We start from the raw sequence: 15,126 nt of genomic DNA on the forward strand, positions 1-15,126 counted from the left end.
TGGGTAACCTAAGAACAGCCACAGGCACTGCTGGCAGTTGAGGGTGCCATGACCGTCCCTCAGGAAAGCACTCTCAGCCAGGAGTTGCTTACATGAACACTTAGTAAGGGAGCACAGCACAGTGGTGTCTAATGGGCCTTGGGTGAGCAGCCTTCCGGACTTGGCATCCTCACAGGCCCTTAGCTACCCCATCACAGCCACTACTCTGGCTCCTCTTCAGGGAACAAGTACTCCCCTAGAGAAAGAAGAGATGAAACAAGCTGTCCTTTAGTGAGTCAGTCTTTAATATGAAATGGGCGATGGTGGGCTCCAGGAGTCTGTAAATCCTCCACAGGTTTGTTGAGCTATGGAAATGGTTAGAGCAGCCTTAGGGAGTTATCTGAATACACATTATCACAGTACCAAAAAGGCAAGGTAAACAAATAGCTTAAGTATTTTATTTGTTTGCAACTAAGCTTGTTAACACTATATAATGAAAATGTACAAAGAATAATGTTGCAGTTTTTGGTTAGATTTAAGTCAAAGACATTCATTAATAAGGAATCTTCAAATGTGAATACCCCAGAAATGTCCATAAGCCATCGATCTCAACAACTGTCTCTGAATATCACCTTACTTTGGAAGGTATTGGCAAACATTTGAATTAAAACTCAAGAGTTTTCCAAAATAAAGCCGTAATTAATAAAACTATATTCTCAAACTAAAACAATTTTAATAAACTTTCCTTTCCAAAATAACAGTAAAGGAAACAAGGCATTTTGTAAAATGTGGTCCTGAACAAGTCACAGTAAAAATAAATGTGTACTTAACTCCCACCTTCTCAACAGAGGCTGCTCTCTGGTCACAGCCTCGGGACCAAGGCAAACAACAGCCAATAAGCAACTTCAGGCAGGGAGCTGCCAAAACCAAGCTCTAACAGTTGAACACGGAGACCTTAGGGGAGTTTGGGGGAACCTGGACAAAAGATCCAGATCCTTGCTGAAACCGATGAGAAGGTGAAGTAGCTCCTCCCAAGGAGCGGCGGCTGCAAGGCCCGGCCCAGCCCTGCACTCCCCCGTGTTACACTCCGAGCACACCCTGATGTTCCGCTCCAGGGGAGAACTGTTCCCTGTAGAAGTTCAGTGTCCAGGGAGCTCCTTGACTGTATGAATGAGGTGAGCGCAGACTCCACAGGGTATTTTAAGGCTTGGAGTCAAAGTGTTTTCCAGCACAGCTAGGCAGAGTCTGTGTGTTGATGGCCCGTCTCCAGTTTGTTCTAATCTCTCACCATGTATTTGCAGATTCAGGACAGCAGACCTTCCCTACATCATCGTAATCATGTCTAATGTCCATCCTAATTTATGATTCAATTTCTGTGCCTGGAAACAGTCCCTGTATTTAACGATAATACCTACACATACAACAATCCACTGTTACAACTTATATGGTCACCAAACATTAATGATCTTTCGTAGACCAAAAAAATGTTTCTAACCATAATTGTCGTGCATCAAATTCACAGCCAGAATCCCCAAGGTCAAAACAAGTTTTGCACAACACAAATAATAACTTAAAACACACAGACACACACGCACACGCACACGCACACTTCTCACAGAGCTGTGCTTGGGGAAACTCCACATGTTGAGTGCCACTGAAGGCATTCTTTGCTAAACTGCTGCTCCAGGTACTTTTGTATGGAAAACCTATCACAGTAGGGTACAGCTGTTTAGTGGATGAGCAGAAAAGAAAGATATGCTGTGGCAACCAGAAAGTTTTAAGGTCTTTCAAGTTGTATAAAATGGACCTGCAGAAACATTTAAGTGTTCTCAGGATGCAAAGTTGGAGCTGAAATGTGATATCAAACCAGTTGCAAAAAGTGTACAGCAGCCATCTCTTGAGGTCACACCTGGTACCAAGATAGGCAAGAAGGCTTCAGGATACATCTGCAAATTAGGGTTAAAAGACAAATGAAAAGAATAATGAGGATATAGACTCATTCTTTTTAAAAGATACACTAGCAGTAAATGTGTGTGAGCTACCACTTAAAAGGTAGGAATTAAGAAATCTGTCTCAAGCATTTCAAATATTTAGAAATAAGAAACCTTGACCACTCACTGCATAAATCAACTTCTGTAAACTAACTGGACTCACCTTTCTGGAGGAAAAATATTAACAAAGAGACTGGTACTGAGTCAAATGACCACAGGAGGCAATCTTGGCTAACTACAAAAACTTGAGCGAATTATCTAACATCTCTAAATATTGTCTTTACCAATAAAAACGGGGTTAATATTTAAAAGTTCCACCTCGGCCGGGCGGGCGGTGGTGCACGCCTTTAATCCCAGCACTCAGGAGGCAGAGCCAGGCGGATCTCTGTGAGTTCAAGGCCAGCCTGGGCTACCAAGTGAGTTCCAGGAAAGGTGCAAAGGTACACAGAGAAACCCTGTCTCAAAAAAACCAAATAAATAAATAAATAAATAAAAATAAAAATTAAAAAAAAAGTTCCACCTCATAGGATACTGTGAGGATTATATGAAATTAGAATTTATTGGTGTGACATTGTGCTGGACACCCAAGTACTCTTAGCTACTTCACTTTACAGAGCCTTTCAAAATTAAAAAAAAAAAAAAAATTTTTTTTTTAAGATTTACTTATTTTATGAGTATGAGTGTTTTGCCTGCACATGTTTGTGTACCACATGTCTGCTAGGTGCCCTTGGAGATCAGAAGGAGGCATCAGATCTGGGACTGAAGTTATAGGTGTTTGTGAGCCACCATGTGGACACTGGAAATTGAGCCTGGGTCCTCTGCAAGAGCAATAACGCAGGGCCTTTTGCTCCCAGGACACAAAATACTCCCAAGCAAAATCTTGTTCTTGGGGCTGGAGAGATGGCTCAGAGGTTAAGAGCACCGCTTGTTCTTCCAAAGGTCCTGAGTTCAATTCCCAGCAACCACATGGTGGCTCACAACCATCTATAATGAGATCTGGTGCCCTCTTCTGGCTTGCAGGGATATGTGCAGACAGAACACTGTATACATAATAAATAAATCTTAAAAAAAAAAAAAAATCTTGTTCTTAAGAACTTGGAAATTTTAAAGAAAAACTTGGTATACTTACAGCTTGTTGGCCTTGTCCCATATCGCCGCATAATCTGATCATGTGTGAATTTCACAAAAGATTCATACTGTTCTGTGAAGATATAATAAAGAGTATATACTTATCCCAGAAACCCATCCCTAATTCCTCAGGCAGTTTGGGAAGCAGGGTGGCATCTGTCTTCCCTGTTTCCATTCTCTACTCAAACATCCCTTTTTCTCTCCTATAATTCTACCCATTATCCATGGCCTCCCAGAACCAAGGTATGTGAACTTGAAATCCTGAAGTCCTTTTTTCATTACAAAATGAAAACATGAAGAGCGGGATTATAGTGGGATCAGTAACAGAGGGCCTGCAAATGGATGAGGTAGCTCTCTAAAGGGGGAAAAAAAAGCTGAGGTAGCTCATGCTTGGAATCCCATTCCTTGAGGGAACTCTTAAGTTCAAGGCTAGCCTGGTCCACACAGTAAGTTCCAGATTTATTTTTATTATTTTTTTAAATTGTGTGTGTGCTGGCATGTACATTTGAGTGCAGGTGCCCTTGGAGTCCAGAGAGTATTGGATCAGCCAGAGCTGGAGTTATAAGTGGTCTTGAACCACCTGACATGGGTGCTGGGAATTGAACTCATGTCCTCTGGGAGAGCAGGAAGCACTCTTTAATTGCTGAGCCATCTCTTGTCCAGCCTCAGCTGATCGAGACTTGCTTTTCTATCCTACCTCCCAAACCAAAGAGTGCTCAACTTCTACATCAACAAAGGGACTCCACGGCAGAAGTGTGAACATGTCAGTGGCACTGCACCACACCAATCCTGACACCTGTTGGGAGTCAGGGCCATAAGCCAACCACCTGTTCACCAGCTGGTGGCCTACTCAATGCCTATACTTCCGGAACATTCTTATACGTGGAGCTTGACTCATCTGCTTTCAGAAATGTAAATGAGTTCTTTCAAATGATGTGTAAACACCACCCATGACACCATCAACGTAGCTGCAGTGTTCACAACCCACAACCCCTCTTACAAAGCCCTCTTTTTTAGTTACACCAACAGCAGCAGCAGCCTAGGTCTCAGCCTAGGTCTCAGCCTACCTGCGAGTTTGGTACTGAGGATCTGCTCGTACTCCTCTCGGACTTTATCTTCATAGTCTTTTAGGAGACGCTCACATATTATCCCCACTTGTCGAAGGGTAAAGGTGGGCTGGTCCTTCTTCATCCAGGAAGAACCTGGCAAGAACAAAACAGAAGCTGGGTGCAGTGGCACATGCCTATAACCCCAGCTATTCTAGAGGAGAAAAGAATGGAGTTTGAGGTACACATGAGAAACTTAACAAGACCCTCAAAAATAAAAGATCAGTGTAGAGCACTTGTCTAATTCAAGGCTGACTCAAGCCCCAGTATTCCCTATCCCCCTAAAAAGATAAAACTTCTTTACACAGCATATTCCAGTTCCATGGTTCGGAATTAACAGCCTTCATAGAAACACTGCTAAGATTACAAATATGGGCTGCTACACTTGGCTTTTTTAAAATGTGAGTTCTGGGACTCAAACTCAGGTCGTCCTACGTGTACTGTACAGACGGGGCTATCTCCCTGGCCTGTGCTCTATAAGCAAAGCTAAAGGTAAGCTGAGAAGCAGGGGAACAGACTTATGCCGTGTGCTAGCGGAGCTGTGTACACACAACAGTTCTGATATCCTAACAATCCGGGCTCATATTCACCCCATAAAAGACCAGAACCAAAAGCTTAAAGCTGAAGCCTCCAGTCTGGATTAGGAAAAGTACATTTAGAACATAAGTCTTTGGAAATCACTTAGCTGTGTCCAGCCTCACACTGGAACACACAACACTGCCATCTACAAAACTCATGCCTGAGAACTGTACATAATCAAGATACAAAGAAAGGTTAACATTTTTTTCCAAGTTTTTTTTTTTTAATGTCGCCCTGGAACTTGCTGTGTCCACCAGGCTGGCTTGGCACTCAGAGATCCACCTGTCTCTGCCCCTGAGTGCTGGGATGAAAGGTGTTCAACACCATACCCTGTTCCTCATGTTGAATGTTCATGATTTTGTAATGGACTTCATTCACAGCTACCCTGGGGCACATGTGGCCACTATGGACATCAGATTATAGACAAATCTGACTGTAAAACAAACACCAAAAATACACTTTCTGATAATGATTCTGTAGTAGAGCAGGGCCAGGGCATCTTTTATTTTTAGGATCCACAAGTGATTTGTAAGCTACAGGGAATCTGAGATTCAGGACCACTGGAATTGCTCAACAATATAAAATAGGCCACTGATATTAACCTCTTACCACTCCCTTTGGAAATGGTCTCAAGAAATCCAGGCTGGCCTTGAAATTGTTAGTACCCCCAAATAACCTTTAATTTCTGATCCTTCTGCCTGTGCCTCCTCATTTACTGGGGTTACAGTGTTGGTTTTATTTGGTGCTGGGGACCCCACCCAGGATTCATGCATGTGAGGCAAGCACTGACCAACTGAGCGCTCATTACACCTTTATTAACTCTTGCTCCTTCTGTGACTAATCAGAGTTCTGTAAACCCAGCACTTCCAAGGTGGAGGCAGGATAAAGAATCGAGGTCAAGGTCATTCTCTGCTACTTAGTAACGAACTCTTACCTATAGGCCTCTTTCTCACTCAGTTTTCCTTGTGGCTTTACCAGAGGCTGTGGTAAATCAAAACTGTAATTTCTAGCTTCTAGGAGCTAAGATTTCAGATGTGAACAGGTTTTATTAAACAAGCTCACTCAGAGCACTCAGCAAAAATGGGAGGGATAAGGTTATAGCTTCTAGTTTGGAAGGGAGGCCAAAAGAAGCAAGCAATAGCCTGATTCTGGAGCTGGCAACTGGAGCAACAGATTCCACAGGACTTCCTGCCTGCTGATGGTAAAATAGCAGCCTTAGAAATATAAGCATAAAGATCAAGCCATAACTCAGGCCTGAGAACCTCCGAAGTTAGTCTAGAATCTGTTTCTTCGTTCCTGTAAGTATTTAAGCTACTTACCACTTAGAAACAAACCTTTTATGGCTTTTTCCAATTAAACTAAACACAGATTTTTTTTTTCCTCTACAAATGAAACATGACCAAAACATCTGGCCTCATCATTGGTTATCATTTCTCTACTCAACATTTTCTACTACTTTAACATTACTGGCTGGGTGGTGGTGGTGGCGCATTCCTTTAATCCCAGCACTCGGGAGGGAGACACAGGTGGATCTCTGTGAGCTCGAGGCCAGCCTGGGTTCCAGGAAAGGCGCAAAGCTACACAGAGAAACCCTGTCTCGAAAAACCAGAGAAAGAGAGAGAGAGAGAGAGAGAGAGAGAGAGAGAGAGAGAGAGAGAGGGGGAAGGAGGGAGGGAGAGAGAAAGAAGAAAGAAGAAAGAGAGAAAGAGAGAGAGAAAGAAAGAAAGAAAGGAAGGAAGGAAGGAAGGAAGGAAGGAAGGAAGAAAGGAAGAAGAAAAGAAATGGAATACTCTGAAGAAATAATCTTTTCAACTGTTTTAGGACACAGAGGTTTGCAGCACTGGTCTGTTGACCATTTATAGGGACAAAGCAGGCAAGTCTAGCTCACTAAGTGACAGAGACAACCTCAAATCCTGAGATTTTAGAGTACTGCCCCCACAATCCATTTATCAACGTTACAAAACGGGACTGTCCAATAGAACTTTCTAAAACAAATTTCTTACATTTGTACGTCCAATACAGCGCCACATATGACTACTACTTATGTACCTGAAATAAATTTAATGCATATGAACATTGGATTTTTAACACATTGGGCGTGACGGCTCAAGGGTGTAGTCAGCAAGAGGACTTCCACAAGCTGGAGGACAGCTGGGTCTTTATATCAAGTTCCAGACTAGCCAGGGCTACATACGGAGACCTGGTCTCAACAAGGGACCAGGCATAGTGGCATACAACTTTAATTCCAACACTCAAGAGACAAAGGTAGGATCTCTGAGAGTTCCAGGCAAGCCAGGGCTACAAGGTGAGAAAAAACAACTTGCTCAGGAGCTGGAAAGATGGCTCAATGGTTAAGAGAACTGGCTGTTCTCCCAGAGGACCTGGGTTCAAGCCCCAGCACCACATGGCAGCTCACAGCTGTCTGTAACTCCAGTTCCAGGGGATCTGACAACTCCACATACACATCCATGCAGGCAAAATACCAGTGCACATAAAATAAAAACAAATCATTAAAATTAGTAAATAAAACTTGCTCAAGCCAAAAGTAAAACCTCAAAGCAAACATCAAAAACAAAAAGCTTAATTAGTAAGTTTACATAAGAAATAACTTAGTTCCATGTTATGGTTTGAATCTAGAATATTCCCCATAACCCCATGTTTTAAGCGCTTGTTCTCTAGCTTGTGGTGTCTTTAAAAGACGCGGCCCAGCAGGTGCAAATAGGTCACTGGGCCAGGCCTTTGAAGTTTATATATCTGCATCTGGTTCCATGTCACCCCCATTTCCTGGTCGGTACCATATGAAGAGGAAGCCAAAAGCTCACTGCACTAACTGAGCCACTTCCCCGGGCCTCTGCCGCACGAAGGACAGTCACATCTGAAACCATAACCTTCCCGACTAATTTGCCAGGCTGTCACAGTCCTGAGAAAGGGACACAGCACAGGTGCTAAAGGACACACTGCAACTACAGAAAGGCAGACTATTCGGAGACAGGGTCTCGCTGTATATACCACAAGCTGGTTTCAAACTACGATCCTGCCTTTAGCCTCTTAAATATGCCAGGATTACAGGTGTGCACCGCCAAACCTGCCCCCCAAACTCTGAAAATAGATTTTCCACACCCAAGCATGCTTACCTGGAGAACTTGGTGCGCTGAGTGCCGAGGAGGGAGGCTGGCTTTCTGAAGTGCAGGCTTCACTCTGACTGAGAACCACCTCTAAATGTCTCCATCTCTGATAACGGCTATATTCTTGCTTTATGTTCTGAAAAATTTGCTCTAGTAAAAAAAAAAAAAAAGAAAGAAAGAAATGAACTTGAGCATTCATTTTGTGGTCATTTCTTCAGACTTTCCATCCCTAAAAACTTTCTTGAGAAGATAGGCAAGAAAGGTCTTATTATTTTATTCTACGAGTTGCTGGAGTTCAAACTCCAAGTCTTTTCGACACTAGGAAAACACTCTACCAATAAGATACATCCCCAGTCCAAAGAAGGTATTTTGACTAAATAGCCCCTTTATCATACAGGTCATAATATAATCTCTTCCTCATCCCTATGTTATTAACAGGTAAATGTTTACACTGTACAAACCAGTCCTATAGCTCAAGACAGTGTTCTTGTTCTGACTATGGAGCTGGTGACATGGTTCAGTGCATAAAGGTGTTTGCTGGGCAAGCCTGGTGCCCTGAGTTCAGATCCCTACATAAAACTGGAAGGGGACAACCAACTCTACAGCTGTTCTCTGACTTCCACACACATACCACGCTCACAACAGAATACATTTTAGAAGGCTCAGCAGTTAAGAGCACTGACTGTTCTTCCAGAGGATCTAGATTTGATTCCCAGCCCCCATACGGGGGCTCATAGCAGTCTTTCATTCCAGTTCCAGTGAATCTGAGTCCTTTTCTGGCCTCTATAGCGGTACACAGTCAAACATGCAGGAAAACACTCATATACATAAAATAAAAATAACTAAACTTAAAAACTTTAATCCCTAAAATAATAGCTGTTTGGTCAAGACCCTCATCCAGTTTCCTTTACTTTTTGCCTGTGGTAAACAAGCAAGTCAGACCTGCACTTTGCTGGATTTGCTGCTACAATTTAAAGTAAAATAAGCCATGCTTTTATTTTTAATTTGCTTTGTTTTTGAGACAGAGTTTCATGTAGCCGAGGTTGGCCTTGATCCTTCGTGTAGTTAAGATGACCATGGACTCTTTCTGATGCTCCCCTTCTCCATTTTCCAAGCACTGGGATTAAAGGTGTGTGTCACCACTGTCGGTTCTCTGTTTGAGAAATGATTTAACTATATAGTCCACCTTAGTCTTAAACTCACAGCAACCTTTGCTCAGTTAAGTTTTACATTTCCACAAAACACAGTACTATGGGTGAGTCTCTTATCACTAAAGGTCTTTTAACAATTAAGTTTTTGTTCCATGAGAAGATGGTACATAGCAAAAACCATTAGTGTAACAGTCTGGACACAGACAGGGGAGGAGCCTAGGGCTATTGTTTGGGATTATCAAGGCTCATTAAAAGTGTTTTTAAAAGCTAGGCACACACCTTTAATCTCAGCACTTGGGAGGATCTCTGTAAATTCAAGGCTAGCCTGGTCTACAAAATGAGTTCCAGAATAGCCAGGGCTACACAGAGAAACCCTGTCTGGAAAACAAACAAAACAAACAACAAAAACCCCACATAATTAAAAATAAAAACAAATTCTTAAAAGTTTCTGAGCTGGGTGTGGTGGCAAACCCATGCCTTGGAAGGAGGGCGGCAGGAGAATCAGGAATCCAAAGTCATCCTCGATTACACAGAGTTTGAGAACAGTCTGGGCTACATGAGACACTGTCTTAAAAAACAAGCTGGGTTGGTAGCCCGTTCCTGTAATCTCTGTGATTGGGAAATAGAAACAGGAGGATCACTGCTAGGTCAAGGTCAGTCTGGGCTGAGTGAGACCCTGTCTCAAAACAAACACGTTCTCAAGCCAGTCATGATCCCAAAACATTTCTGAACTGGGTCCTGTGAGGCCAACTCGAAACCCAGCTTCTCTGGAGGCCAAGGCAAGAGGATCCCAAGATCAAGGCTACACTGGAGAATACAACAAGGTGAAGGCCAGCCCAAGCACCTCAGCAAGACTATATCCAAAAAGGAAGATGAGGGCAGTGGTTACAGCTCAGTGGTAGAGCACTGGCTTTACATGCAATCCCAGCACTGGAAAAATAAAGAAAGGTGATATAACACAATGTTCGCTAGGACTCAAATGATTATTCTCAGTCAGCACAAACTGAACTTGCCAACATGCAGGAAACACTAGCTAGCAACTATAAACTCCTGGAAACAAGAGAGTCCAGAAGGATGTGGATTTCAAGTTTTTACATACGGTGACATAATACTGTATTCCTTCTCCTGATACTATAAAGCCCCCCATAACAAAAGCAGAGACTGCATCCATGATGATGAATTCCCGTGATTCCAATGCAGGGAGGTGGGGGTGTGGGCAGGGGGATCACTTCAGAAGTTGGAGGCCATCCTGGCCTATATAACAAGTTCCAGACCAGCCAGTGCTACACAAACCTATCTAAAAACCAGGAAATTACATTCCTCAACTCAAATTGTTCCAGTGTAGTTTGCTTTAACTGTATTTGTCAGGGGTGGGAGGTGTAGATAATGCTACTTTGTTTGCTACCAGCAATTTCAGGAAGCCATTCCCAATCTTTAGTCTAGTTATTCAAAGTACATGGGAAATGCCTATCTAAACAGGTAAACAGAGTCAAAATCACAGAATGAATAACAGTGCCGGTGATGGTATGTACGGTCCAGGAGTTGCAAATCTAGGTAAACGAACTCTGCCTAAATGGTAGAACAAACACAGCACTGTTGTTCTTTAACAAGACCATGAAATCCAGCCTTTAGATCCTTGACAACAGGGAGGCTTCTTTTTCTTTCTTTCGTTTTAAAGTCCTACTCCTCAAGCGTTCATTCAATACAAGGATGTATGCAACTGCTATGAAACAAGAAAGGACAAGTATGAGGGCAGAGGGCTCGAATGAACTCCAACCCCTCCTGCACAGCAAATGGACACTGGCAGCACACAACTTCAGGGCTATCCACGATTCTAATTACAATCCACACAGGAAGAAAATGGTGCGATCTGCTTCTCAAGACCACCTCAAGCAGGAAACAGCATTTATTTTTAAAAATGCAAATTTCTTTGTAACAGTTATGCTTTTAATCCTAGATTCTATTATTTAGCTTTTAGCTTCCAGGTTATTCATCAGGCTAAATTCCTCCCCAAAACTCTTCAGTGTTTCTGGATTACTACAAGTCACAACTAAATGTCTTTCAAGACTCAGCCCTATGTGGGACATGGTGGCGCACACCTTGAATCCCAGCACCCAGGAGGCAGAGGCAAGTGGACCTTTTTGAGTTCCAGCCAATCAGGGCTACCTAAAGAAACTTTGTCTCACACACACAAAAAAAAAAAAAAAAAAAAAAAAAAAAAAAAAAAAAGCCGGGCGGTGGTGGCCCACGCCTTTAATCCCAGCACTCGGGAGGCAGAGCCAGGTGGATCTCTGTGAGTTCGAGGCCAGCCTGGGCTACCAAGTGAGCTCCAGGAAAGGCGCAAAGCTACGCAGAGAAACCCTGTCTCGAAAATCCAAAAAAAAAAAAAAAAAAAAAAAAAGAAAAAGAAAAAAAAAAGAAACTTTGTCTCACCTCCCAACCCCTAAAAAACTCAGCCCTAAGGCAGGCATGGTAGCAGGAGTCTGGAATCCCACCCAGTACAGAGGAGGTAGAGGCAGGAAGAACAGGAGTTCAAACTCATCCTTAGCGACATAGCAATAACAAGTGGGATGCTATTCAAATAAAGTCAGGTTGATTAAAAACCAAGCAACACATGCCTGAAACCCAGAGCCCAGAAGGTGTAGAGCTCAGTCATCCTTAGTTATCTACTGAATTCAAGACCAGCCTGTGTACACGTCTCCCCTCCCACCTAACCCGCAAAAGTGAGGAAGAAGAGAAGGAACATTTAAAAATGAGATTGTTTTTATTTCCCTTTAGGTGGTGTCATTGTTTTTTGGTGTTCTGTGACAGGGTCTGGGTAAGACCTGGGTAGCCTGGAACTCGTTATATAGACCAGGTTGGCCCTGAGCTTGTAGCAATCCTGCTTTTGCTTCTCAAGTGCAATCAAGAGATGACAGCATGGAGTGCCAAACCTGCTCATTCTATTTGTAGAGCAACTGACAACATCTCTCTTATTTTACCCTCCACTCCAGAAGGCATTTTTTACTTAAGATAAAAAGCATTAAATAATGTACCGATACTTCATATTTCTTTCGTGACTGACAGAACCAAAATCCAATAAGCACTAAAAAACACGGGGTTGGGGTGTGTTTAATCAATTAAAAACTTAAAAAAACCTAACAGAGTTCTGGGCATTTAGTTTCCCCAGAACATGGCTGAGGCTCCGGGTTCCAAACCCACACCCCCAACAACAACAAAAGAGGCCTCATTACAGCACTCTGTCATAGTCAGTCTTCTGAATACATTTAACAATGGTCATTAAACAACCGAGATCACCTGAACCACAACACAAATGGTACAGAAAATGTAAGTACTGAAGAAATAAAACTTCTGGGGCTGGGGAAATGGCTTAGCAGTTAAGAGCACCGGCTTCTCTTCTAGAGGACCCGCGTTCAATTCCCAGCAACCACATGGCAGCTCACAACTGTCTGTAACTCCAGTTCCAAGGGATATGGTACCCTTACACAGACATACATGCAGGCAAAACATCAAATAAAATAAATCTTGAGAAAGAAAGAAAGAAAGAAAGAAAGAAAGAAAGAAAGAAAGAAAGAAAGAAAGAAAGAAAGAAAGGAAACTTTTATACAAACAGATTTCCAGGCCCCTTCCCCCCCTCCCTGTTTTGGTTTTTTCAAGACAAGGTTTCTTGGTGTAGTCCTGGCTGTCCTGAACTCCCTTTGTAGACAGACCAGGCTGGCCTTGAACTCAGAGATCTGCCTGCCCCTGCCTCAGATTAAAGGTGTGTGCCACCATCGCCTGGTGCCTCTGCCTTTTTGAAATGGGGTTCTCCTATGCTGCCCTGGCTGGTGTGGGGTTTCTAGGCTCAAGCAATCTTCCTGTCTCATCCCTACCTCCCCCTGCTTTTGGGGCCCTTCATTTAAACACACACACACACACACACACACACACACACACACACACACACAAAACAACAACATAAAAAGCTTCCAGTGTTCAGTCATTCTGTGAATAAGGTTAGATATAACATTAAGTCACCAGGGCATTTAAATTGAAAAGATTCCATTCTGGGTCAGACTAGGTAATGGATGTGAAATTCTATTTAGAAATGATTATTTGAATCAGCCATGATGGTTTTCAAGTCTGTGATCGCAGCACCTGTGATACTGAGGCAGGGGGACTGCTAAGCTCAAGACAGGCCTGGGCCACATTGTGGGTTGTAGGCTAATCTAGAGAGTGAGACACTGTCACAAATCAGCAAAGGAAATGACTATTGAGATGAACAAACTCAAGGGAAAAGACGCAGCGAAGTGGGTCTAGGGAAAAGGACAGTCACAGTTAAAAAAAAAATTGTCCGGTATTTCTTTAAATTCTAGGATTAAGACGCGAACACAGCTTGAGAGAGGTCTGCTGGCGGCAGCAAATATCCTCGAGTAGACATGGAGAGGAAGGAGGAAATGAGAACTAAAGGCACTAGCGACTGAAAGAGGTGAGGGAAAAAATGATTTAAAGGGATTACAGGCTTTGCTAACGCTTGAGGAATAAGAAAAAAAAAATACAAAGAAACGACTTGGCCAAACCCACGGTTTAGGGCTCATTTCTGGGATCCCTTTAAAATTGCTGAATATTAATGGTGAAGCATGTTCCCTCCTCCTCCTGCAATACGATAGGTATCTCTGCCGTCACATGAGTCCTTCCTTTTGCCTTGGCCAAAATGAAGAGCCTTACTCACGTCAACTCGCTGAATTAGGTATTTGAATTCTGGTACAGAATCTCTGTATACTGAAGGATTCTTAAATACTAGCCAACGAACTACCCACGTCAAGCTATACATGAGACAAGACAATAGCCATACAATAAAACATGGCCAGTCCCTCCCTCTAAGAAACAGACTGAAATCATTTTCCACGACTGCTGGGTGGCTCCTGGTCCCTAAAGACTTCTGGAAATCAAGTCTCCCCTAACAAGCTCCAGCACGGTGCGGCGCCGCACACACTCACGCCCCCTCCTCTCCAATCGGTCTCCCTCCCCACTCAAGGCTGGGTTCGTGAGCAGAATCCAATTTTCCATGGCCCGCTGGATCTGCTGGGAGGTTCCGTAGAGCGGAGGCAGGAGGGGCTTCGTTCAGGGACACCGAGAGCCTTCGGCGACCTGGGGTATCCCCATCTCATCTTGGTGCCCACCCCTCCAGGCTCTCCAGCTCCAGGAAACCCCGAAAACCGACACCGTGGGGCCATTGGCTTCCCGGATGTCTCTCGTCCCCGGAAGCAACCGAGCCCAGCAGCACCCCAGTTCCTTTTTCTCCCAAGGCCGATATGAGGAGCTGAGGTGATTTCGGCCGGCGTCCGCGACCCCCGCACCCTCCCCACCCCCCACGCCCCGGCCTGGCTTCCTGCCAAGTTCGCAGCAGCAGCAGCAGCAGCGCAGGTTACCCGGAGTTGGAAGGCGACGCTCGCTGCCGGGCAGGGCAGGCGGCTGGAGACTCGCCGGCGGCATCTGCATCTGAAGCGGCGGCGGCTCGGCGTCCGGGGGCCTGAGGCCCGGAGTGGGGCCGGGTAGAGGGGCACAGCGTCGCCGCTTCGGGGAACCGGGGCTCAGCAGCGCTGCCTCGAACTCCATGGGCCGCTTCAATGTCGCCCCGCACGCCATCCCGCGGAGGGGCCAGGGACCAGATGCAGACGCGGCAACAACGGCGGCCCAGGACCCAACTCCTCCTGAGCTACGGCTCCCAAGCCAAGCCGGCTCCAATGGCGCCTCCGGCACCCGGCAGCCGCGCTGGCCCCGCCTCCTGTGACGTCACGGGCGTGCGCCACCGCCCGGCGGAGGGGGGGCAAGCCGGAAGAGGGCCTCTCCAGGAGGTCCGCAGGCCTGGGCTCGGCCCGCGGCGCCCCCTGCGGAGGAAGTGGGCCGGTCTGGGCGGAGAGCGTGGTCGCCTAGCAACACTGGGACAGCCCCCGCCCCCGCCCCTCCCGGGGCCCCCCTTCACCGGCTCAGCCGGGGTGGCCTCGGAGGTCTTTCGCACCTGCGCGGCAGTAGTTGGGGGGGGGATGGGAGAGACCTAGGGAGACCCGGGGTTCCCGGTGGCCGC

The 15,126-nt window shown here is 45.0% G+C and overlaps 1 protein-coding gene across 1 annotated transcript; it reads right to left on the bottom strand.

Moving 5' to 3' along the window:
- Window positions 1-421: 421 nt before the first annotated feature.
- Akirin1 (akirin 1) lies at window positions 422-14,844 on the bottom strand. The gene is made up of 5 exons (XM_006996424.4): window positions 14,471-14,844; window positions 7,918-8,058; window positions 4,166-4,300; window positions 3,100-3,171; window positions 422-1,925 (listed from the first exon to the last, which is right to left on the bottom strand). The coding sequence occupies exons 1-5, from the start codon at window positions 14,685-14,687 to the stop codon at window positions 1,915-1,917; spliced, it is 576 nt and encodes a 191-aa protein (XP_006996486.1). The 5' UTR covers window positions 14,688-14,844; the 3' UTR covers window positions 422-1,914.
- Window positions 14,845-15,126: the final 282 nt, after the last annotated feature.

Source organism: Peromyscus maniculatus, chromosome 2 (assembly GCF_049852395.1).
Source record: "Peromyscus maniculatus bairdii isolate BWxNUB_F1_BW_parent chromosome 2, HU_Pman_BW_mat_3.1, whole genome shotgun sequence".
In the NCBI taxonomy this organism is placed as follows: domain Eukaryota; kingdom Metazoa; phylum Chordata; class Mammalia; order Rodentia; family Cricetidae; genus Peromyscus; species Peromyscus maniculatus.

Coding starts and splice junctions, on each gene's coding strand:
- Akirin1 (XM_006996424.4), bottom strand. CDS start 14,687: ATGGCGTGCGGGGCGACATTGAAGCGGCCCATGGAGTTCGAGGCAGCG. Junction 4,301..7,917: donor CAGCGCACCAAGTTCTCCAG/GTAAGCATGCTT, acceptor TGTTCTTGCCAG/GTTCTTCCTGGATGAAGAAG. Junction 3,172..4,165: donor CCTCAGTACCAAACTCGCAG/GTAGGCTGAGAC, acceptor ATATCTTCACAG/AACAGTATGAATCTTTTGTG.